This window comes from Lutjanus erythropterus, chromosome 6 (genome assembly GCF_056507025.1).
Source record: "Lutjanus erythropterus isolate fLutEry1 chromosome 6, fLutEry1.hap2, whole genome shotgun sequence".
NCBI classification, from domain to species: Eukaryota; Metazoa; Chordata; class Actinopteri; order Lutjaniformes; family Lutjanidae; genus Lutjanus; species Lutjanus erythropterus.
The window spans coordinates 32,846,443-32,872,198 of NC_139322.1; the positions used below are offsets into that span (position 1 = coordinate 32,846,443).

At 41.1% G+C, this 25,756-nt stretch overlaps 1 protein-coding gene across 8 annotated transcripts in view; it reads left to right on the plus strand.

The window, feature by feature from the left end:
• agrn (agrin) overlaps positions 1-25,756 on the plus strand; it is a 348,754-nt gene that overhangs the window by 69,728 nt on the left and 253,270 nt on the right. For 5 of the 8 annotated variants that reach the window (XM_084721694.1, XM_084721698.1, XM_084721695.1 and 2 more), the window contains exon 3: positions 11,516-11,536. The exons of the other annotated variants lie outside the window; for them this stretch is intronic. In XM_084721694.1, the coding sequence (XP_084577820.1) occupies positions 11,516-11,536 (21 nt within the window). The remainder of the gene's footprint in view (positions 1-11,515; positions 11,537-25,756) is intronic. 8 annotated transcript variants of the gene reach the window in all.

Sequence of the window (25,756 nt, forward strand, 5' to 3'; positions counted from 1 at the left end):
TGAAATATACATGTTTTCTTGGTAAAGCCCCCTAGGTGGATTCTAGATGATACTCCTGGAATATGTAAAGGTTCTTGATGGAACCACTGTAGTTGGGTTCTGGATAAAACCCTTGGGACATAAAAGAGGTCTTGGTAGAACCCCCTGGGTGAGTTCTAGAAGAAACCCTTGGAATATAAAAGGGTTTTCAGAAGAAACCCCTGGGCGGGTTCTTGTTATCACCCTTACAAGGTTGAAAGGTTCTGTGTAAAATTCCCAGGGAGGCTTCTGGGTAGAACCTGTACAGCATAGAAGGACTGTTTTTAGAACGTCCTATACAGGGTCCTGGGTAAAACCTGTCACTAATGGTTCTAGGGGATGAGCCGAAGAATTCTTAATGTTCCTAGTTGGACCCTTTATTTAAGAGTGTGCTTTGCCTCAGGGTGACAATGGCAGGACTGACTGAATGTACCTGTGGACATGTGCAGGCATCTCTATCATTGTCCTGAGTGTACAGCTATGAATGCCGTCCTCAGGTGTCTCTCTGTGTGTGTTTTTATGTGTGTGCATGGACACAAAGGCAGCAACCGCTTAATGAAGTCTCTTTCATTTTGGGGAGGAAGAGAGGTGGATGCACTTCATTAACCTCGATGCCACTTACAACACACGCACACACAAACACAGCCACACAACGAGAGCAGAAAGAGACACAGGCTACATTGAGGGCGGAAGTAACTAAAGCACATGCCAGGCGGATGAAGATGGATGGCAACCTTTTCACTGGGCGCTTTATCTTGGCCCACACAAGACAAAAACAGCAGCTTTGTCCACGTCCTATTCTGTTTTTCCATTGCAGAATAGAGAGACAATGTCTAATGGCTAAAGACCCTGACGTTTATGGATATTAATGACATATACGTTGGGCTATAGATAGAGCTGTGGTGTATTCACTGAAATAAAGAAACAATACCTGCTATTAAAATTCAGTACAACCCAGAAAATTTCCGTCTTCATAAATTCTGTATATTTATGCGTGGAGAATCTTTTTGTGAGATCACTCACGAGTATTAAGTTTTAATTTGAAGAACGTCTTAAATAACGCAGTATTAATTTCTTCTGGGAAAAAAAGTTTACAAATTCTTTTTCACTTGATTTGAGAAAAAAAAACTGATTATAACAGACTAAAGGGGTCTTGTTTTTGTGCTTTTCAAGTGAACACAACTCAAAAAAAAAATTAAAATTGAAGCTTCAAAAAACAGAACTTTAGGTAAGCGCAAAAAAACAGAACTTTAGGTTAGCGCTGCACCTAACAATTATTTTTTAAACAATTAATCTATTGATTATTTTTTGATTAATTGATTAGAATAATGATAAGAATGATAAAATGTATCTAAATTAATGTATGACAGATGACTTCAACAATTACTTAATTATAAAAACGTTGCTGATTAACTTTGTGTCAAGCATGCACTCTTCGGTCGGGATGGGAGATGCGCAGGCTCTCCCTTCAGCTTTGCAGGACAGATAATAGCGCTCACAGTGTGATATGGTGAAGAATGTTGAATCACTTTACGACCAACCATTATCTTATCTGCTGAAGCACTCCAGTTTCCTTGTAGTAACATGTCTTCAGTTTTAGGTGCGAGTGCCTTTCCTGCCCAATTTGCCTCAGCAGGAATCCTGAGTGGACCGTCAACAGACATTTGCCTTTTAAATAACACCGGATGGATCCCGCAGTGGTCTCTGCTAGTGGGCGGACATGAATCAAATTATAATATCCCTCATCTGCCGAGTGCCTGTACCCATCAGCAGCCAAGGACGTTACACTTCTCAATTACTGTCCTCTGCACGTCCTCTGCCTGCTGGCTAATAACTTCAGCCTGCATTCATCATCAGTTCCGATCTCTCATGGATTGGATTGGATTAGAGTTTTTTTCCCTGATTTGAACTGAATGTTCTGGTCCTCTGTTTATGTGTGTTTTTTGATAATTACACCCCGGTAGAGGCTCCCAAGTGGATCACGGGTGAGCTGATGGTCCCCGTCTTCCCCTCATTTTCTCTCGCTCTCATACTCGCTCTCTAATTGTGCGAATCTCTCGCTCCGCTGATGAATTTACGAGCTTGTTAATTGGCTAAATTAAAAGCCATTTCCTCTAATAGTGAGAGCTTTAGGAGCCATTAATGGATCAGCCTATTTCGCTAAAAGGCGGGAAGGCTGTGGTTCTTATAGGAAATTATCTAAAGGGGCGAGGCGGTGAAGGATGGGAAACCATATACTAAGGGGGGGGGGGTGGTCGGGGAGAGGATTCAGTGATGTCATCTTCAGCGTCACAAAGCATGACTGGACTCATTGCTTTATGGATGGTACTTCCATTTCCCTGTGCCTTTTTGACTTTGACCAGGCGGACATTAATTGCTTGGTTGAATTACGCAGCGAGGCCCGTCGGAAAGCTCAGCCATGCCAAGCCCGCATTTAGCAGTGGACTCATGATCCTGATCCATTTGATGAATGCGTCTGGGAAGAAGCCTTCACTGCTGAGCTGCCACAGGGAACACTTGACAAGCTTAATATGAGATGGCACTTTGTGGATTGATCTAGTGTCTTCTTAAAATCCAGGTTTCACTTTCTCTTTTGAACTCTGGTCAGTGGATCTTTTGTCTTTTCTTCTTATTAGATCCTCTGGGATTTCTGAGGCCATGCTTAAAAGTATTTCCATACTAAGTGCAGAATTATGTGCAAGATATTTGCACAAAACCAAGCCAGTGGTTAAATCCTTTTGTTTCTTTTGCTTTTAGCAAGGATTGTTTGATGGAAAAAAAAAAACTTTTGGACTTTCACTGTCAGATACTTTTGTTGAATTACGCTGGAGGATTAGGGGCTAAGTTAGTTGAATGAGTTTGGCATCATTTCTCAACTAGTCCACATATTTTGTTAATTATCTGAGTCATCACCACTGCCACCCATTAACAACAAAAGCCATCAGATGAAGGCAATCAGGAAAGAATCTTCATTTAGCTCATCTACAATAAAGATTTAGTGGCCCTGTAAACAAATAAAATCATTATGTTGGAACCAATGGTGATATTTATGGACAACTTTTTAGAAACCTAGAGTTAATATGTTTGGTCATTTTAGGTGAGAAATAGACAATGCAGTAGTTGATCAGCACTGCCTATTCTGACAGCTTAATCTGAGTTTCATGAACCCTGTGTGTTGCACTGGACCATACTTTACAAAATGAACATAATGCTGTATATAAGAAGACATAAAACTAGTGATTGACACCATAAATTCATTAGGAAACTGTTTATTGAGGTCATATATTAAGTGTGAAGTAGGGTCCTTTTGCCATAGGAGTACATACAATCGGATATCTTTTTGCAGCCAGTTGAGTCCCCCCTCCCGGACATTAGAAAGAATGCAGGTTTAAGGCATTTCTGCATTGCCTTCATTTTTCAGGCCTGGAGGTTCCATCCACTATTTAATATATGGTCTATGCTTCAAACTCACTCTGAGTCTGAAAGCTCATCACCCTCTTGGTTCCACAGCAGGACTGGGTGAATGCAATACCTTACCTATCTGTAGAGCCCACCTATTGCACAAAAAAGGACATGGTCGGACGATGATATCGTTGCTGTGTCTAAAAGGGTCTTCATCTTGGCACCACATGTTGATAACTTAGGTGTGTTTAAAAAGAAATTAATGAATCCCACATGGAGATGTAGTGCAGCGAACAGCAGCGGCAGCTTCTTTTTATTTTCTTAGGCAACTCTGACGGGACACACTACCTCACAGACAGAGGGCTTTTAAATCAAGATGTTACGATGGAAGGGGGTTCAGTCTTCGCTGAATGTCAGCCATCGCCATCAATTTTTCCTTGCCACTGTTGTCATGTGCTTGCTCATTGCAGGGATTGCTGGAAATTCTTTGACCTTTGTAAATAATGTTATTAAGAGTCCAGTCTAGACCTGCTCTGTGTGAAAGAGAAATATCTGATGTTATGATTTGGCACTATATAGCCTTAATAAAATGGACTTGACTAATCTCCATTAATAGAAAGTGTGTCCAAACAAGTAGTCAGATACTGTATTATAAACTAAACTGACAATATTGTTCTCAATGGCTTTCAGACAACTGAATGGATAAAAACAATTGAGACTACCTGCTGATACGGCCAGCAGTGAGAGACTGATTTTCAGATTTTGTGCTTCCACACTTCAGATTCAGAATTAGCTTTAGTTTGTGCTGACGTTGCCTGGGGCTTCACGCGCACGTTGAGGTTGGACAACGTGGAGTTTTGAGGAGAAACAGTCATCTCTTGAGCACAGTTGGAATCTAAGGAACGCGGGAGCCGTCAGCCTCACGCCTCCCCGTAATGTCATCACTTGGAGAGTTTGGTATAAATGGACCACAGAAGAGGAGGAGTGCTAACACGGAGCCCCTTCATATCACAGCAGCTCCCACCTTTGACTTTTCAACACAGCCGAAGCTGCAGACTGTTGCAGACAGACGCAGACTGTCCGGCTGGGAGTGGGAGGAAGGGTCCGTGGCCCCCTCGTCAAAATAAGGATAACAATCGCACAGAGACGAGGCTTTGAGGCAACAATTTATTTTCATTACAGCGGTGGCTTTTTCAGTCTGTCCGGGCTGTCTATCTCACTGTCTGCTTTGGGGTGTTTAATCTCTTCCCTCACACTAAATTAATCAAGGCAGGCCCAGGCCCACAGAGGAGCTGCAGATTTGCGTGGCGTGAAATTACGCTATTGTGAAAAGATTCTGCTTGAGTGAAAGGAAACCTTCTTTGCATTTCTGTCTTCTCTTATATATTATCACGGTGGCACTGTGCTGCAGTATGCAAATGACTCATTAGGAAATTTAAGTGGCCGAAGCTAACCTTTACCAAGTCTTTATGAATACAACCGCACAATTTTAATCTGCGTCTTTCATGGGGAAACATGCTTGCACGTTTGACACCTTGATCTAATTCACCTCCACCACTATATGTAGAAAATGGACAAATATATAAACACCAGAGAAGGTGGAGCTCGCTCTACGTGGCCTCAGTGGTTCAGGCCTCATTTCCCATCAGCAAATCCAACCACATTGAAGAGAAGCAATGCAAGCTTTACTTTTTCTTCTAGCAAGCAGTTGTTTGGCAAACTCCACCAAGGCCACGTAAATTGGGGCGACATGAAGGATGTGCTCCATGAGGTAAACAAGCACCAAAAGGATCCTTCGCTCCTTTTTCTCATCTCACCCTCCAGCCCATTTCTCAGCCTCTATTTATTCAAGTGGTGGAGAAAAGGAGGGGACGGTGAAAGGGTTGTATACACCTCACAGCTGGAAACTGATAGGACTTTTTACAACCCACAGTGTCCTGCCTGTGAGAAAATGCAGTGGTTGGTCCAAGTCCCTTAGAAATCTACCCCCCTTTCCAGTTCTTGGCCCTGTTTGGGGATGACCCGGAGGCTCTCCGGTCCAGACTCACATATGTTGTCTGAAGCTCCCATACATTCTTTTTGATTCAGGGATCTGAAAAGGCTGCTTCTGTTTGTCCTGGCGATGTCCACTACTAGTTTACGACTGGACAATCTTGACAAGACAATCTGTGGAAAAGTGGTGGACTTTGAATTTTTTTATCCCAAAAAAGTTTATGTGTTTTGTCTTTTATAGTACAAAACCATAACAGTAATTGCATAAACCAACTTAAGTTTCAAACTTAAGTTTTATCTTAAACAAAATATTTGCCTGAGCTAAGAGGTTCACTTCTCTTAGCGCTTCTAAATCTCTTAGGTTGTGTCCTTGCCTAAGTGTTTAGGTTAAGGTGTTCATGCCAGTTACTGTCATAATACAGAACATGTGCACTTCAGTTACCATTCTTTAATTTTACTCGACAGCAACCTTGTCTGCTAGCTTAGCTAACACACTTAGCTAGCTTGTGCTAGCTACATTCTCCAAAATGGACAACTAAGGAAATACAAAATGGACAGAAGATGAGAATGTTGTTCTCCTTGAAGAATCTGAAAAGCACAAGTGTATAATCTAAAGTAAATTTAACCAAGTCATAGCAAATACATACAAGCAACAAATGTGTTAGGAAGCTAACTGACAAAGTCAGTGTGAGAAATCTGCTGGGAAACTAGTCAGTAATCAAGAACTATGAAAATATTACCATATGGCAGCAAGAAACGTCGACAGGAGTTGAGACAAACTTGTGAGTTTTAATAAATCACTACAGCTATCATGCTAACAAGCTATGAGACAGAGTTATGTTAACAGTTAGCTAGCTAGCTACAAAGTTGCTTTCGCTAATGTCAGATAGATACTCTCTAACAAGTTGTCAGTGTTGCTCAAATTGTCGGTTTTCCCTGTCCAGAAAAATGTGTCTTGGTTTCTCCTCCTCCTTGTCAATCACCATAAACTCAGCCATCCACCTTCTAGCAACCCAGAGGGAAATACTAAAAACGAATATCAAACACTTAAAAATCAAAGGTTCTGCCAAACAACATCCAAAGGAAATCTATGTTGTGATATCTTTACATGAAAAGTTAAGTGAACCCTTAAATGCAACTGGGCACAATTATTAAGCTTTTGAAGCAGAGTGATTATTATTACAGGCTGACTTACCACTGTTCTGCAAATACGAGTTTACCCCCTTAAAGCCCTGACCGATGTGAAAACAGAGGGAGGTTTTTGAAAGTGTACAATAGAGCTGGAGAGGGGGAGGGAGGGATGACACATTTTTCTTCCTGTCTGTAAAATCCTTCCTTTTTTGGGGGGTCCCTTTGAGAGGGGACAGTATTCTTGGGGGGGTGGGTTCTCTTTTTGCAGTCAGCATACAGCTGAGTTGCAAACAAAGACCCCCTCCCCCTGTTACAAACACACGAATTTTAAGTCTCCATGTGTGTCATCCAGTGAATATCTGCCAGCCACGGACAGATAAATGTTCAAATTCATCAGCCACTTTCATATTTTACCAGTGTTTGGCTGGTAATGTGGCTAATGCTGAAGCGCCGAATGTTGAGACCAGATCTTTTTCTCTGTGCCTCTTTATGCATTCATCCACTTTTTGAAAACTCACTCCAGAGAAACTTTTGACGCAGAAAACAAGCTTTTGCTGTTTGAGAGCTGAGTTTGAAGTGTCATTGACATGCTGTGTCTGTCCATATAATGTGTGTGTGGGCGGCAACATGCAAAAAAGCCTCTCAGAATCCAATGGGTCCATCTGCTGTGTTTGAGGCCCTGATCACACACACACACACACACACACACACACACACACACACACACACACACACACACACACACACACACACATACACTGCTGTCCACCTCTTGCTTCTCGTAGCACCCCAGCTGCCCAAATAAGCCTCAATCATCATCCCCCTTTCCTGTGAGTACAGCCTTTAGTAGTATTTCTTAGAGCCTTAATGACAGTGGATCTTCTGGGCTGATGCTGAGATTAGGTAGTAAAAAAATTCTCATATGAATATATTGGCCACATTTTTTGTTATGATCCTTCACAAGTGGTTAAAACATGTGACAAAGATGTGTTACAGTTTAACAATAGTCGTTATTGTCTAAAATTATATCAGTGATTGGTATTTTTAGTAATTATAAGTAACTGTAATTAAGAGGCATAAATAGATAAAATGTATGTGTATATTAAATCAGAATTAAGAAAAAACGTAGTTAAAAACCATGTGCATCATTTTCTGTTAAAATAAAAAAGTTTTTATGTAGGCGCATATTGGATAACATACAATATGCCAACACTGTTGTAGACCGATTTAGCTGTGATTTTTTTCTTTGACAGTCAGAAAAGAACAGCTGTTGTAGAGGGCTGCAACTAATGATCAGTGAGATATTTTCATTATTGACTAATCTGATTATTTTCATGTTTAATTTTTTAGTCCATAAAATGTCAAAGAAAATTGTGGAAAATGCTTATAATGTCTTCTGATTGCTTCTTTTGTCCAACCAACATGAAAATCCAAAGACTCTTCATTTACTGTCATAAATGACAGAGAAAACAGCAAATCCTTACATTTCAGAAACCAGTAAATATGCTACTGAAATTTGCGCTTGAAAAATGATTGAAATAATTAACTGATTGTCAAACAATTTTCTTTCATTCGACTAATCAATTAATCGACTAATCGCTGCAGCTCTAAGGTTGAACAAGTGTGTCGCTCGGCATCTACTGAAATGATGCAAGAACCCAACAACAAATGTCCTAACTCCTAATTTATGCAACCATAGGTCAATGAAACAGAGGACAAACTATAACATGACATGTTAAAATTAATCTAAATAAATATGACGGGTATTTCCACATACCTGTGCTTTAGCCTACATTAATCACTGCTTTTGGTTCTGTACTCATTTGTTTTCTGATAAAACACCGTTGAATCTTTCCCACAGAACAACCTGGTAAGAATCGCTCGCTCATTAGCTCTCCTGAATTCTCCAATGGTGGCTCAAGGGGGTTTGGAGCTGCATTAATGCGTCAGCGTTTGACAGCTAAATGAAAACAAAATGTGAGTAAGGTGAAATTGAATAAAGGGAACTATTTTCTGACCTTGGGTGGTACCAATGAGCGTTTGTGTGTGCGCATTCATCTGTATTAATTCTGGTACCAGGCACTAAAAATGAGCTTGCACACACATGCACACACGCATTTTAATTTGATGGTGCATTCGTGTGTGTGTGTGTGTCCTGTGACCGGACACATCCCTCCATCTCCCCCCCTCGACTCTCCCTGACATGAATCACTTAGAACCAGCACACTCGGAGCTAAATTAACTCCCCCTCTCACTCACCCTTAATCACATTAGCCTAAGTGATATGGGAACGCCAGGCCAGACACACACTCCCTCCTTCTCTCTCTGTCTTTCAACCCAAATAAATAGCCACTCCTCCAGAGCTTTAAGTTGTCTTAAGCTCCATCTTTGGATAATAGACCATTTGCTCCCCCAAAGACCCCAGTGTGGAATAATGAGGATCAAGACGAGGGCAGAGAAAGCAGGACGAGAGAAATGCAAGAGGGTGGAACACAGAGGAGGAGAGCTGACACTGGGCTAATACCCGCCCCGGGACAAAACCCATCAAAACACCTGTTTTGTCGGGGTGCGAGGTTATTGTGCAGAACGACCACTAGATTTTTTTTTTTTTAGCTGACTGCTATTGGGACTGGTTGAATTACTTTTAATGGAACAGGCTTATGCATTGATGGTGGCAGTTCTGACCAGATGGAAAAAGTGAGGGGGTGTTTCACAGTAGATTAGTGTGAGTGTCTTGATCATAAACTTCCAACTGTGTTACAGTGATTTACATGCAATCCAGGGTCATTTCTTCATGTTTTTAAAAGAGATGAGGTTCAGATCACTTAATTGTTGCATAAATTTACATAAAATGGAAATTCATCTTTGGCAGTGGCATATGAGACAACGTACACAATACAATTTAATTCATGATAGTACATAATATTTTTACATTATGGTAAGATGAAATCTTGAAGTGACATGTGGCATGTAAGGGATTATAACACAATACACATAGTAGTACCTAATAATTAAATCTAGGCTACTTTATTTCAGGGATTTACTTGTAAAGCCAGACTTCACATTAAGTGAATAAACATGCTTTGACTGCTTGCACCAAATGCAATGGTTCAAACCTGTATAATAGCCACCAAACAGCACAAGGCTCTAAAGTTACCTTTTTACATTTCTACATTGTGGCATTACTTTACTAAACAACACAACAATTTGAGTAAACTGCCATACCAAAGATAAGGTGTGTAATGTGATAATATATATAAACACATCGGGGTTGAGGCCACACTTTAGCTCCAGGTTAACATTAGCTCATCTTAAAAGTGGGAGCCTGGTCCAACAGCAGCACAATGTGTATCCTTCCACAAGACAGTTCATGTAGACCTTTTATTTAATGTAGTATTGGTTGTAGGACTGCACAATTAATTGAATTTCTGTCAAAGTCACAATATGGCTGTCTGCAATTTTCAAATCGCAGGAGGTGCAGTAATTGTTAAAGGTAACATGTGTGTCCAAAAAACTGTCCTGTCTTACAAATCAGATGCTACAAACTTAAAAAAAAAATCTTCATTTGGTACAGATTTCTACAAAAAGTCACCCCATATTCATTTTAAGACATTTTTCGATCAAAATAAGAATAATGATGGAAAAATTATCATTTATCATGTGCCTCTAATATCACAAATCATATCACAATTGCAATATCAGGCAAAATAATCGCAACGAGATATTTTTTCAATTTGTTTGACTTAGCGAGTGACAGAGCATGAACAGGAGAAGGAAAAGGTTAGCAGCAAGTTGTCAACCCTGCAGTAAACGTACAGTTTGTCAGTTAATAAATGCTGCAGCTTTTCAACACCGAGAAAAGTCTTGTCTGTTTTTTCCCAACTGCTTAAAAAGTGAAGGGGGTTGGTTGCAAACAGCCTCACACCAACTCTACCGAAATTGTGGAAAAGCCTCATTTGACCTCTTTCCCTTTGCTCCACATCGTATGCACACATTTTGAATGCAGCTACAACAACTTCCCTGCCAGACCGTAATGCTGTTGGTTTGTGTTGGAACAAATGTCAAAACAGTGGCAACTTGGTAGCATTTCATATAAGACAACATGATTTGATTTGATGCCAGTGTGCGTCTCCGTGCAGAATGATCTGGCGTTGCTGGACATGGACAGAATGTCTCCGTGTGTTCCTGGTTAATAATCGATGGAGGGAACTTTGTGGTTTCTGTGTTATTCCCTGTAAATAGCTCCCGGTTTCTGCCTGGCCCAGTCCATCTTTTATGGATGAGCCTCTCATATGCCTTGTCAACACCGCTCACCATCAATCTGCATCAGCTGCGCAAACAGCAGATTGACTGGCTTGTTTGAGCTTGTGTGTGTGTGTGTGTGTGTGTGTGTGTGTGTGTGTGTGTGTGTGTGTGTGTGTGTGTGTGTGTGTGTGTGTGTGTGTGTGAGGTAGAGGAGATGAGCGAAATTTATGATTGTGTACTTCTGCTGTGAATCTTTGTTTGTTGTGTTGTTGAGGTAGGTGGGTTGGTCAGGTATAATTGTGGTATTTTGTTGGGGCTGGGCTTTGAGCCATTGAATTCAACCTTCCTGTAGGCACCAAAGTTTTGTGCAACTTTCATCATTTTTTCATCCTGCTTTACATTTCTGTACCTCAGCAAAATACTGAAGATGGAGGTGATGCTATATATTGAAACTTTTCGTAGTTGGACATATTTCTTGCCAGTGACAGTGATTATTACTTGGGCAAAAGACTCAATTCGTGGTCTGTGATCACCTCTCCTCCTCCTCATCCTCCTTCATCTTCTTCCCATCACTCATGCACTCCATGCTTATTTTTCTCTTTCTGCTTCATTCCCTCTTTCTTCAAAGTTGTACGCATTCTGATGTGTCTTGTGTGCTTTTTGACTTCTAACTTTAGCTAACTGTCTGTTTTTCTTTCTTCTTTCTTTCTCCTTGTGCCTACTGAAGCTCACAAATATATAATTGCAGGTAAGCACACCAAACATGTCTTTCAGTGCTTCGTCAAGTTTGCTAACAGGTGGTTATAGCATCCTGATCAACTTTGTGGAACAAATCAGTCAGATTTTTATTTATTTTATTTGCTACATTGTTGTTTATCTTGTAAGAACAAATAGTATCTGAATCATTCTTGTTTTATTAAGGTCAAATTAAAATGACAATCAATATAAAGATCAATGCTGCACACATATACACATACATCATTAAGACTGACCTCCAGGATGTGTGTGACTGAACAAAAAGTGCCTGAGCTCGTCGGTGTCAGTGTGTGTATCTGTTTAAATAAGCTATGGGAAGGATTTGTTAAGTATGTGAGTTGATCCTTTCATGACTGTGACAGTGTTTACCTGTTGCATGGCTGAAAAACATTTCCGTCAAAATCAATTTTGAGATGATGCCCTCCTTTATATACAACTGTGCTCGATGCTTGTACTTGCTGACAGAATTAAGGACTGTAATCTTGTGTCATACATAATGTACGTATGTAATTTGCCTGGGTAATGTAATTAAGTAATTAAGGCTGTCATGGTAAATTTATCTCAGCAACGCCACATTTGTGTCAAGCTGCCTGCAGAGAGAGGACGAACTATGGCGGCACAAATAGGGTTGCTGCGGTGACAGAGTTTCCCCTGCGGTTATTTAGATTGGCTTGATAGTGTGGTATGTGCTATCAGCATCCTTCTTTTGCTTGCTTTGGCAAACTTCATTTATGATAAATTAAGTAATTTGGTGCAGTAATGTTAAGTGTGTCAATAGGGCGATATTTCGAAATTGCAGTTTTTGCTACAGCCATAAGCACAAATGAACGTATTTTTGAGTTTTTATATGTACTCATTCATTATCAGGAAAAATGTATAACTTTAGGCTTTTCCATGAAGACATCTTGACATGTTTCAGTAGGAAAAGAGAAAGTGTAAATGATAAAATCAATGATGGATGAATTCCTTTTAGCTGCTTCAGTTTCAGGGTCGTGGTATTTTGTGCTGGAGCACTGTCATGACTTAATGGGACATTTTCATTTCCATGCTGCAGACCTTAAGTGGATTATTACTTTTTATAAAATGACTACTTAATTATTTCTGCATCCTCATTATATTGTGCAATATTGTAAACTCTTAAAAAAAACAAATAAAATGCAAAAACTGCTCGTATCTGCTGTGTCACTGCAGCCTATGCCTTACTCTAGTTGTCCTTAACAAGTGTGTGTCAGTGTGTTCAAAATGTACACACCCATCCGTGACTGTGTGCGGCAACAACTCTGAAGGGAGGCTTTAGACTTTCACAAGATTATGTGGCAAGGATAAGAGCAGGGGTGAGGTCAAAGGTCGTGCATGGTGGGGTTATGAAGGCTCTGGAGCTCGCAACAGTCAGTGACCTGCTCACTGTTGGTTTCCTTGGGGATCTCATTAACCACAGTACGGGTTAACCGTCCTGCACAAACAAGCACCTGCAGGAGCAGAATGCACCACAGCCTGGAGATGCCTGCAGACCATGGCAGCATTGCTGCTGAACTTTCTTTCTCTGTGTCAGAGTCGGGTGCAGACTTTAGACTACAGGGTAAAAACAGTGACTTCTGTTGTTGCCTTTCCTGTCCTATTCTCCACTCTGCATTTTTAGTAATGATTAGAGCTAAGGAAAAACAAAATCAGATTATTTTGATATTCACAATTTTAGTGGGGATGGTAATTTTTGTATTTCTTTTCTGTTGAAAAAATATAATTATTGTAATTATGATAATGTGACTTTTTCTTTGGTATGAAGCAAACAAGTATGTTCCTTAACATCTAAAACACCGCAATGCTTTATTTATAATGGTACATATTACCTTTAAAATACTGTGATATTGTGATATTGTATTTTGATTAATTGTTCAGCCTTGGTATTGATGCTGCCCTTATGTACCATTGTGGAACAAGACGGTACATGTTGAGTTGAGTCAGTGTGTTAATTAGACAAGTCAAATTTTATTTATATAAGCCAGATGTTTACAGAGTCTGAGACGTGGCATCCTCTCAGACAGAGCTTGGTTAAAGATGCCCCCTTTAGCTTCTTTTTATTTTTATTATTTTGCTCAGTTCCTGGCATGGCATCATGATTATGTTATTTGATCCCCTCAACAAATGAACAAAAAATAGCCTCATATTGCTGTTTGACTACACCAAATACAAAGGCATTTTCTAATTCTGGGAAAGTGGGAAAACCATAAAATTCCCCCACACTGCCGTATGTCTGAACTGTTTAACCAAATCACACACATTTCAGCTATTCGGTGTGATCTCATTTTGTTAACTAATGTAATAGTTATTTCACTTCCAGTCACTGAGGCTCCCTTGAAACCATCTGGAGCCCCTTTGGGAGGCTGGTCTCCCACTTTGAAAACCTCTCATAGCCCAGAATCACAAATCACAATTTGCCTCAGGGGGTTTTCCAATCTGTACAGTGCACAGCATCCCCTGTCTCTTAGACCCTCAATCAGGCAAAGAAAAGCTCCCCCTCCAAAATCCCTATTTAACGGGGACAAAGCGAACCTGAAAGTACACACAACCCTGTGGTTGGTGCTCTTTGTGGTCACAACTCAAACAAACCACTATGACTTTGCTCGAGGTGCTTGGAAATGAACGGAGGCACTCAATTACGACACCATCCTGAGACACCTGTGGCATTTAAAACAGCTGTGAGATGATGATATAGGCGTAACATATAAACTCCCATCCACTCCACTGAGATTTGAAGTTCGTGTCTTGCTCCCATTCCACCACCAGAGTGTGAGGGTTTGTTGATCCCATTGAAATTCTGTAGCACCCTGTGGGACTCCCATTCTCACATTAGCCTTGAGTTCAGACAACAACAGCGTTGCGTCTGTCTTTGTGCTGTGAATCTGTTATGCTTACTTTATCTCTTATGCCTTACTTTACCCTTTGATTCAGATGCTGTGCTTCATTTTGATTTGACAATAAAAGAAGGAGTTTGAGGGTCCAGATATTTCATTTTTGCACCGTTTGCTGGACCTTTGTCACATCTGCATTGTAAGACAGAACATTTCTCTCAATACAGATATTGCAGACATTGCAGATAGCATATGAATAGTGTGGGTCTCATCACCAGACCCTTTTATCTGCATACTGGCATTTTCCTCAAGCAGACCTATTCAACAAGGAACAGGTAGTTTGGCCCTTTTCAAAAGCAACACACCATTAACAATGCACGCCAGTGGAGAGGACATCTTTTGTGGGCTTAGCTATGAATCAAGCAGATACCAATTTCCTCCCATAGCCAAAGACAGATCCGTTGTTCCTCTTTTCCGCTCCAGTGAGCCCCTTTTTTCTGAGCCAGAACTCCATTATCAGCCCTTTAATGTGACTTTCAAATGCGAGAGGATGCAATTATCTGCTGTCTGGTTTGGGAGGTCAGTGTGTGCAGTAATCAGGATCTGAGGGTTACGGCCTGTAGCTTCTGGCTCTTTTGCCTTCTGTTCCCAAGCGGGCAGGTGTCATTCATATTAAATGAAAAGCCGTACATTCAATATTTTCCAGCTTGCTGGTGGATAAGAGGCCACTAGACATAAATCCTTCAGCTCTGCACATCTGATCCCAGCATAACCCACTGGACTGTGTGCAGAGCCACAGTTTCTGACTGACAGCTGACAGACGTAGGAACTGACGTGTAAGGAGAGGGCTTTCTTCTTTTTGCCCTCTTTCAAGTGAGCCCTGGAGGTATTCTGGATCTTTGCCTCCTTTAAGGCTGTTTCATTCAAAGAGTTCCACTTGCAGGGCTGAAAGTAAATGACCGTGTGACAGAGAGCATTGGAGAGATTCACTTTAGGAAGAGAGTGAATCTCTGAAGACTGTGAATAGTTCGGTGTGGGGACTCCCAGCAGTGACCTTGGTGTTGAGAAAATGTTAGATATGTGTTTTTTGTATCTTTTTGAAATAAACCAAGGCTGCTCACTTGATGATAATCCAAGGAGATGTGGGACCTGTTGATTTTCTACATCTTACAAATGAAAAGTTACATAATTAATCAAGGCTACTCCCCAACTGTTTTTTCTCATGTCCTCAATACTTTTTAGTAGAGATGCATGATCTACTTTGTTTTGTTCCAATCGGAGTCTTTTATATGAATTTAAATATCTGTTGATACTATACTGATAACAGCGCTCTTTTTTTCTTGATTATGATTATTAACATTATTGATATTAGTAAGATTACATGAGGCCGAAACTGAACTTCAGGTGAAAAGTTCTGTCGGGTGATGCTGATACAAATCCGGTTAAAAATTTCACCATCTGGAAAGCTTGTTTAGTTTGTGTAATGTAACTTTTGTAATCGCGTTCTTCATTGTGGGGTGTTGTAGGATTGTGACATTCACATGTGCCGCTCATAGGCTGGTAGACAGCCCTCATTTGTATAATTTCCCATGATGCATTGCTGAGAGTTTAAGTTTGCTATTTTCTCTCTAAAAAATGCAAGTGTTTGGAAGGCGTTTGTCATGTGTTTGCTCAGACCATGGTAATTTATGTTTGCTTATGTTGCTAATTGTCATTTTTGTGATGGTTTATTGTTACACGATGAGTGATGTAGCTAGTACAATACAATTAATGCAGAGTAGAGTTGAAAAGTGCCATGGAACATGCAGCGTTGTAGAAGCTAGGTGGGAATGTTGACATTTGGTGACATGCGGTGAGTTTTATACTTAAATGACTTACATGGCATTGGCATTATCGGTCCCCAGTACTGATATTGGATTGGTCCCATCTCTACTTTTAGACTGTTTCTTTGAGTAAAGCTGGGACAGTCCATTTTAGGCCAGGCAAGCAGCAGCCCCATATGTTATCGTTGACCATTTATCACCGGCGCCCCCCTTGTCATGTCCCTTTCACTCCTTCTCCTGTTTAGCTTCCCCTCTTCCTCTTTCCTTGAGGTCAGAGCGTGGCCCCTGGCCCCCCCTCCAGGAGCCCAGCCTTGGATCGGAGACATCCTCATCTATCAGTCCAACAAGAAAACCTCCCTGTAGTCAGGGCCGTCCTGACCCTCTGTATCAGCCCTGCCTCAGATAAGAGGCTAATGAGCTGACATGCTCACAAAATAGACCCGAGTTCCAAGGACCATGCTGGTGGTTTTTCATTGTTAAGCCTCTTAACCATAAATGGTTTATACTTGACATTACTGCAGACTGTTTTCTCCTACATGCTTTGAATATTAGAAAGATTTCATACCTTCCAGGCAGCCGTTGGTTTCAGTTCGTGTCAGTATTTTATGAAAATAGACTTGCAGAGACTTCCTTATGATAGGTGATTACTCAGCCTGGTTTATATGTCATCAAAGTTATGTTATCATTGGAAAGTCGGAGCCTGTTTTGAGAACTCTTCCTTGGTAGTGTATTTCAAGACACTCAAGTCAGCCAGTATTTGTGATTAAGCTGCCAAAAGCTTTGCATTCTTGAGCTATGCTGTCTGGAAATCAAGCCCAGACAACAAACAACAAATAGATCCGGATGGTTTGAAAAGGATGGTGTAGATGGCAACACAAGTCGACAAATCTTAAGCAAAATTAATCAAATTTTAACATTCTTAAAACTTAAGGTTGTAAGGTTAGCTGGCACCGTTGGCTGTAAGTGTCAGAAGACATTAAGTCTGCAGCTGTGCGGCAACAGTCCCTTTTCCTTTGCCTTTGGTGTTTACCTCAGTGGGATTTATCCTTGTCAGTAAATATGAAGTTTATCTTGTACATGTGTTGTATCCATTTCAAGGTGTCCGGGCCCTTGAGGTTTACATGTCAGTTCTTGCATGCTGGTATGCACAAGCATTTATTTCCAAAAGAGCGTCTGACTGTTTCCATAGGCGTATGTGCGCATGGGAGTGTTTATTTCCAAATGTGCGTGTGTGTGTATAAGAAGGAGAGCTGTGTGTATAGAGAGAGAGAAGCTCTCTGCAGCATATGTTTAGTGGCATGAAGGAAGGCATTCTCCCAGCACTTCAACAACAGCTAGAAACAGTGCCGTCACAACTGGCAAGGGTTCTCAAAAGTTGCCTCTTGATGTTTATCTGGGGAAAAAAAAAGAAAGTTCGACACTGGCAGGGCCAAAAGATATTTCATTCAAGGTCATGAAGTTGTTATAGACCAGAACTATATTGCGTACGAGTGACAGCAAAATTCAGCTAAGAAGCTATAAGAGCTTTTAATTTATATGACTCCAATTTCAAAAAGATATACACACTTAACAGATACACTTACCCAAGTTGACATAATTAACAAGTAAAGAGTAAAAAACAATCAATTCAAAACAAACAAACAAAAACTTTCTCAGGCATTAGTTTATGAGGTGTTTTACAGGGCCTTCGGCTGCTTGGGTCCTAAGGCAATTTACAACCTGGTAAATAAACCCTGGCCACGGCTGATTGGTACTATTTTCATGAGACTAAGCATTATCAAACCATTCAAGTTTCTGAAATGTAAATGTCCATCAACTCTCAAGGAGTTTATTTTAGTTGGACTCTTAGCGCCTGTTTAACTCAAGTATTTGAAGTGTATGTCTCCTAATTAACGGCTGTGATTTGCTATGACTTGTGTAAGGTTATTGTTGGCACGTTTATTGAGTTGCACATATTCTTTTTGTTAACTATTTTTGTTAAAAAAAAAACCTGTCTACAGTCTGTCAGCTTGGCTGTTAAGTCTTTGTCAGGGTTATATTCACACACACACACACACACACACACACACACACACACACACACACACACACACACACACACAGTTTTGTAACGTAATTGACTTGGTTGGAACATGACCAAGCGTTCTTGCAGCAGTGATCCCAGCTACTCTTTTCCCCCTGCAGGCCTGAACACTGTCCTCCATGCTCCACCTCCACCTCTGCTGCTGCAGCCAGATACACACAGCACCTCCTCAGCTGTGTTTACTGTCCTCTCCCCTAAATGATTTCTGACTGACCCATATACTAACTGGTATCTTATCTTCACGCCTCTATTGAACTTTGTGTCATGGCCAAGCTCATTAGTCTGGGATATTCCTGCGTTGGGTGTCATTGCTTTGTCTGGTTCCTCGCCCTGCTGTAAATGCTGTAAACAGCTCTGCAGAGCCCCACACTTACTGTAATAAGAGGCAGTCACTCCAAGTAGCTCAAAGGCACATGAGTGTTGAATAATCCTGCCAGCTTTACAGTCTCGTTCTTATGTGTGTGCATGTTTTGGTGCATTGCAGTTCCTCACTTTAAAGTGCTTTAAAAAAAAAAAAACAACAACTGTAAAATGCAAAACCTTATTTATTTATTTTTTCTAAATTGTAGATGTAGCGCATCAGAGAATTTTGTTTAGCCAAATTAGGGATTTCAAAAATTAAAATGAAATTATTGTACTTGAAAATATTAAACTGTTAACCAGCATTCACTTTCACTGCCATGAATTTACTCAAACAAAAGTCTGAAATACAAATTTATTTTGTTTTGTTTAACTCAGTGATTCAAATTTATCTAAAAAAAAAAAAGAAAAGTAAATTATCTCAACAAGTCATTGCTTGTTGGTAAAACTTTAATGAACTTAAGCTGGGATCAAAACTCAAAAATATTGAAGTAAGTTGACTTAAAATTTTAAGTGTTCTCAGCTTTTTTGTTTTTACAGCGTTGATATGACAAAAAATATTAAGTTCACAATATAAAACTGGCTAAAAACAACTTGCTTTTTTCCAAGATATAGATTTTATTCACCCGGACTGAATATTGATGAACACTGTAAATTTACAGTAAGATATCACCCTGAAATATATGGTCTTTTGAGGGAAAAAATCTAATGTAATATTGACTATTTACTTAAAATGTCATGGATTTAGTTTACAGCACATACAGTGTATTGACAGTTGCACTCAGTTAATGAATTTCATAGTTTTTTTTCTCCACATAATTATTTATTACTTCATCAGTCATGCTGATGAAGGGAAAAAGACGGAGGAGTGATTAATAGTCTTCTTCCTCTACCTGTGGAGGGTTTCTGCGATAGTTCTTGTTCCTGACACTGATGGTAAGAAAAGAACAGAGCAGGGCTACTCTTTGCATCTGCTGCCATCTCATGGCTGCTCGCTGCACAGAACAGAGTAAATCTTCGCTCCTTCATTCTACTGCTACCTCACCTGTAACTATCATATTTGTATTTCCAGAATCAGAATAAAAGATAAATGCAGGGAAATAAGAGCAAGTTGTTTCACGTTGTCCTGCTTGTTGTTGACTCTGACTTTGTCCTTTAGATATTCTAAAGTGAGTTTGCAGTGTTTGTGCTTTTTTTTTGCTCTATGTCTCACCAGCAGGATGTAGGTAGTTAGATTCAGCTATTCGTTATTGCTTTTGTCAGCCTAAAGTCACAACTAAATTGCAAGCGTCCAGTTCTCTCTCCACACTAGAACCACGTTTATTGTTTGTTGTCCCGGGCGTCGGAAAAACATCTGTTCTTGTCTGAAGGCTGCCGATTAATGAAACACAATTGAGCATGAAGAAGGACATGAAAATGGAAACAAATAACACTCTTTGGGTTTTAGACTGGTAGTTGGACAAAATAAGTGAGTTGAAGGCTGCACTTTGGGCTCTGGGAAATTGTGATGAGAGTCTTAATAGGTTTTTGGCATTTTATAGACTAAATGATTAAACGGCAGATTAGGTCTAATCAATAATGAAAGTGACTGTTAGTTGCAGCCCTGGTTAGGAGCACTATGTGGCTTTGATGCTGCATTTCTCTGTCTTTTCTTTCTCAATGTTCTATTTTAATCTTCATTCTGCCCCCCCCCCGAGTATCAGTGTGTCCATCATCTCTCTTTCTGCAGAGATGCAATAAGAATTCAGGCTACTGAACACATCTCATGATATGACAACCCAAGTTCAAGATGATACAAGCCCTGAATCTTCACTAGTGCTTCACTATAGTTAATCTTCATTTACTATCATAAATGATGAATAAAAGCAGCAAACTGTTTAATTAAAGAAGCTCAAACCAGTTGGAAACTAATTTTCTTTTGATCAAATAATTTTAATCAACTAACTGCTGACACTGACCTCCATGTTCCCTTACGTGGCTCAATAAGGGATCACATATTTACTTAACTGCAATCAAGCATGGAGAAATAGTTCATTCCTCCTTCTTTCTGACTGAAATTAACAGATGAAACACGGATTTCAAGAGGTTTGTTCTCGTGTTACATCTTTGTTTGTTCAGGTGTTTTCTGAATTCTGTGGGAAAAAGGAGAGGAAGATGCATGCTGGTGTCTTTATAAACGTGCAGCGTCACGTCGGTACACTAGGGGGTGCACATGCTCCAACACTGAATATAGGGAGGTGGCTCCACCAGCTGATCACTTCCTCCTCAATCCATGGATCTGGAGAATCCAAACTCAGCCTTCAAGCTGCCGTTCTCCTCCTCCTCCTCCTCCTCCTCCTCCTCTCATGGGGTCACACTCATCACATAATAGAATCACAGCATACTGAGGACATTATCATTCAGATAAACACTTTTTTACATGAAAAACAACCGCAACTCAGGCAAAATGTGCTGTCACAGAGGTATTTTAGTTTAATGATGTTTTTTATGGTGCATCTGCTCTTTAGAAAGAAAAACAGAGCTGAGAGTGACGGGAATGAGGAATGAGAGTGGGGGGAGGCTGCAAGATGGATTTGAACCAGACATATTATGAGCGCATCATGTACACCCCAGTCATTAAACGGAAGAAAACGGGGCGGGAATGAAAGGAGGGCGGTGGCTCTTACACATTCATATTTAATTTGTCATTTGAGCTGCTGTTGCATCAGCGCTTGTCATTGTAGTGACTGAGTAGCCAGAGCAAAGTCTGCTGCGATGTTGTGGTGCGCTGCTGGGGTTATTGTGTTGCCAAGGGCGCCTCCATCATAACCCAGTAGGTCACAGGGGGTTAGAATATCTAGGTTATGGTAATATAAGCTCTTTCACCCATGATCGCACCTACTGTATATGCAGAGGGCTGCAGTGAAGGGATAAGGGTGTGTGTGTGTGTGCACGTGCCCACAGGCCTGTTAAGTAGGCAAATGCTGATGGGGGGGTATCCCATCTGGTGTGTGTGTGTGTGTGTGTGTAGCCTCCCCTCACCCCACCCTGTACCTCTCCAGATTAAGAGGCCAGCACTGAGTCACTGACCCAGAATTCTTACCCTGTCCCGTCCCACTGTAACACACATATACAGGCCCTTCTCCCAAGCCCCCCCTTCCCTGTCACCCCCATTTCCTCCTCAGGACAGACGGCCTCATGGGAGAGACAAGGGGTGAGGTCTCCATTAGCAGGCCAGCCCCTGTTGTGTGGCTGTTGTGTTGCATTCATGGACCTGCGCTGAAGAAAAGTGGGAGTTAAAAGCGATGGTGTCAGCTGTGGATTTGGATAGGGGGGGCTAAATGTGCAACAAGGGCACAGGGTTACTGTGAGCCTGCATAGGGTAAAGATGTGTTTCCACATGGAAAAGGCTTTTAGTCTTAATCTTACTGTATGTTAGTGATGAGTGAGTAGTAGTAGTGAGTGAGTAGGGATGTTCCTGGCAACTAATTTTCCTGTCAGTTAAACAGAAATTTTAATTTAGGCTAGTTGACTTGTCTAAAAGTAAGAAAACACTCAGACAACTGTCAAAAACACCAACTGTAACTCTGTCTGGAAAATATTGTTTGTATTAAAAGCCGTTTGAAGCTGTTCATTAGCTGCCACACAGTGTAGCTAAAATTACCCGTGCTGGCTGGTTAATGTCCACATGACTCTGCTGAATGTGGTTACACATTGCTCCGATCGACTGGTTTTACAGCAGTTCATTCTGACACTGCTTACACACAACCTTATTTTCATTTTATAGATCAAAAGATGGCCAAACAGCACTGGTTTTACAAGATGTCACCTGTATCATTTTGCTAATTAAAACAACTAGGCGCTGTGGCGTGGGGACACTGAGGCCAGGGCTCCCTGCAGGCAGCTGCTCAACATCTTACAGGTAACCGTTAACTCCCGTTGTACAGTCATAAAATATTTGGTTTTTCAACAGACCTGTGTTTCTGGTGCCGACAAATGACTGTAGCAATGTTTAATTAGTAGTAGCACATTTTCCCTGAGTGAATTACACCCTGACTGATCCTGGATTTTTGAGTATAAAAAAAATGATTATGATATACAATAAATGTCAATACCAATCAGCTGATGACACAGTGATATAAGTTGTACATGATTTGTTTGGCCTCATTTTGGCTTCATGTCACTGTTGGCATATTCTGAAATAGATTGTGAGATTTCTTTTGATTCAGTAACACAGATCCTTCATATTTAAGTGTCCGTCCTTCCTCCATATATCCATCTGCTTTATCTCTGTCACTCCTCCAGCTCCCCTGCTGCCCCTGCCTCACCCTGCTGTCCCCAATATACCCGTCCAACCAACCCATCCATCCATCCATCCATACACAGACTCCCTCCTTAGGCGCTGACCCAGTGGGGTCTTTGTGTGAATCCAGGCCACACCCAGTGTAGAGGACCCAGTTTTGTCCTGTTTGTCACAGCAAGCAGTGCTGGAGGCTCTGCCAGGCTGCTAAACCTCCACAAACACCATTCAACACCAACACAAGGTCCAACGCATTGTGCAGGCTGCATGTTAACAGCGGATGTAATGGATCTCCTTTGACATCTGAACAATAAGATATGGCCACATGTTAAAGAAAAGAATCTGCCCCAAGTAACAGACTGTGTATGCTCGAGTGTGAGATGTCTTTAATCACCCCAGAAGCACAGACTGTGCCTCTCTTCCCTTTTTCAGCACCAATTACCATCATTGACAGTGATGAATTTTGATTTTGACACGTTGGCTTTCACGCAGCGTTGTCACCCCACGCTGTAACGGCGAGGAGGCTTGTTTGTGACAGAGCTGGGGAAATAACAGCGCAACATATGGGGCTTTATGATGGAACTGTAAGCATCCAAAATACTCTCACTTTAATGGAAAGCATGCCCCATCAAGTAGGGTGTGGGAGGCAGCATCTAAAAGCCATTAACGGCCAGGCTTCCACTGAATCCTTAATGACTACGTGTTGAAAATAATACGCCCAGAACTGCACCAGTGTTTGAAATGATTGTTGATCAAACGGGAAAAAAATGGCGAACGGTGCCCTTTGGCTTTCATTCTATTTGCACTATTTGTCTGAGAGACAACTGCATGTTATTTGAATAATTCCACCACCTGATTCCTCCACCATCCTTGGGGGTAATTTGGAAATGACTCATGAAATTTCAAGTTCTCCATTTTTAATTTCCTCAAGTGTCTACTCCCATTATCGCTGAAATTAAGCTATAATCCATTGTATGGTAAATTGAATAAATTGGTTTAGGGATTTAGGACGTACCTTATTTATGAGGTGATTGTACCCTGTGGCAAGCCACATTTCTCATTTCAAAAAAGATTATGGTTCCCTAATTGATAAGATAAACAAGCCATTATGGGGCTTCTTTGGTAAACCTTGCAAACTGAATTGAGTTTTTTCCTGCCTGTCGTGTAACACTAATCCATCTCCCAGTTTCTTAATGTAGTGCGTGTTATGAGGCAACATCGTTATCAGACCCTTTCAATTATTATGTGTACTCCGGGCTAAATAATTATGTGTGCTCAAAGCAGAAACATCTACCCGTGCTTTTGGACTGAATGTTAAAGTGGGCCTATTAAAGTTACATTATTTGGACTCACTTTCATGATGTAACTCAGGAAAATGGGAGTGCTGGAAGAGAGACGGTGGCATGGGAATCCATTAATGGCCAGTGGGGAGAGGAAGGTGGGAGCTGCTGCTGGGAAGACGATAGGGGAGGAGGGTACGAGGGGGACATGTAGCAGAGGTAGATTGGCCTAATTGGCACTTTTGGCCGTCTTGTCACATACCTGCTTAATTGGCGTGCCGAGAGGTCGGGGAGGAATATAAGCAGGGGCTCAGGAGCAGGGTGGCTTATGCCTGCAAATGTGTGAGAATCGTGTTTGTGTGAGCGGCGGCGGGGATTGATGGAGCTCAGAGTGCATCTTTTCGAGAGACAGATAGAGCGTCAGCTCATCAACATAGAGCATTAAACATTTACGCTGACCTACAAAGGCTGACAGCCCCCCCTCTCCTTCAGTCACACCCATCACCTCTCCTCCCTCTGCTTCATATCTTTCCATCTAGCAGCTCCCCTCTCCACACACACACTCTCAGGCACATCAGCTCTGTTTTCTTTGCCTGATAATGAGGACTCGGCAGGGAAAACTAGAGAAATTGCTGGTCTAGATGGAGAATAAGGGATGGTGGGCTGTGCTCTTGTTAAAATAAGAGGAGCTTTTTAGGTTTTAGACAAGTGGCAAATCTGATACTCTTTGTAGCCCCCCCCCCCTCAATCAGGCACACCACTTCTGCTTAATAAGGGGGGATAGCTTTTATTACTGGCTTTTATTTTGGAGAAAAAGAAAATAGCATCGTCCACTTCTGGTATTAGCTGTCTTGTCTTTGCCAACAGCTAGAATTTAATAGTGCAGAAGTTCTTTGAATCTCATTAGTTTGGGTTTCAGAGGAGAATTTTATTGTTAATGAAGGTCTAAATGCTCTATGCAAGGCTTTTGCCTCAAAACAACACCAATTTCAGGGAAGTGTTGGTATGAAGATGGGATTTTCATCGCCAGTGGCAGACTTAGGCTGTGTGAAGGGCAGGGACAAAAAAAAGTAAAAAGGGCACCAGCTGTATGCGATGGGCAGCAGCAAACCAAAAGTTGTGATGTACTTTATCATGTTTTGTCCAATAGAAGGCCACTCTAGAAGACACTTTATCATGTTTTGTCCATCTGAAGGGCTCCCAGAGAGCACTTTATCACGTTGTGTTGGACACTGGACTACTCCAGAGGGCATTTTATTTTCTTGACTGAAAGAGTACCCTAGAGGGAACTTTGTCTTTGACATTGTGCCATTTTAGGGGGTATTTATCATATTTTATCTACCTTTCTTCAAACATGTGAGCTCTTTTGCAATTTGTCTAACAAAGTGGGTACATTTTAAATCAAAACCTTACTCTGTCTTTAAATGCGTTGGCATGAATGGCATGCCACAAAAATGTCATCACCAATGTTTGCCTTCACAAGTTTTAAGTCCTTGCGTCATGATTTAATGCAGAAAGCATCCCATGATGATGCGGCA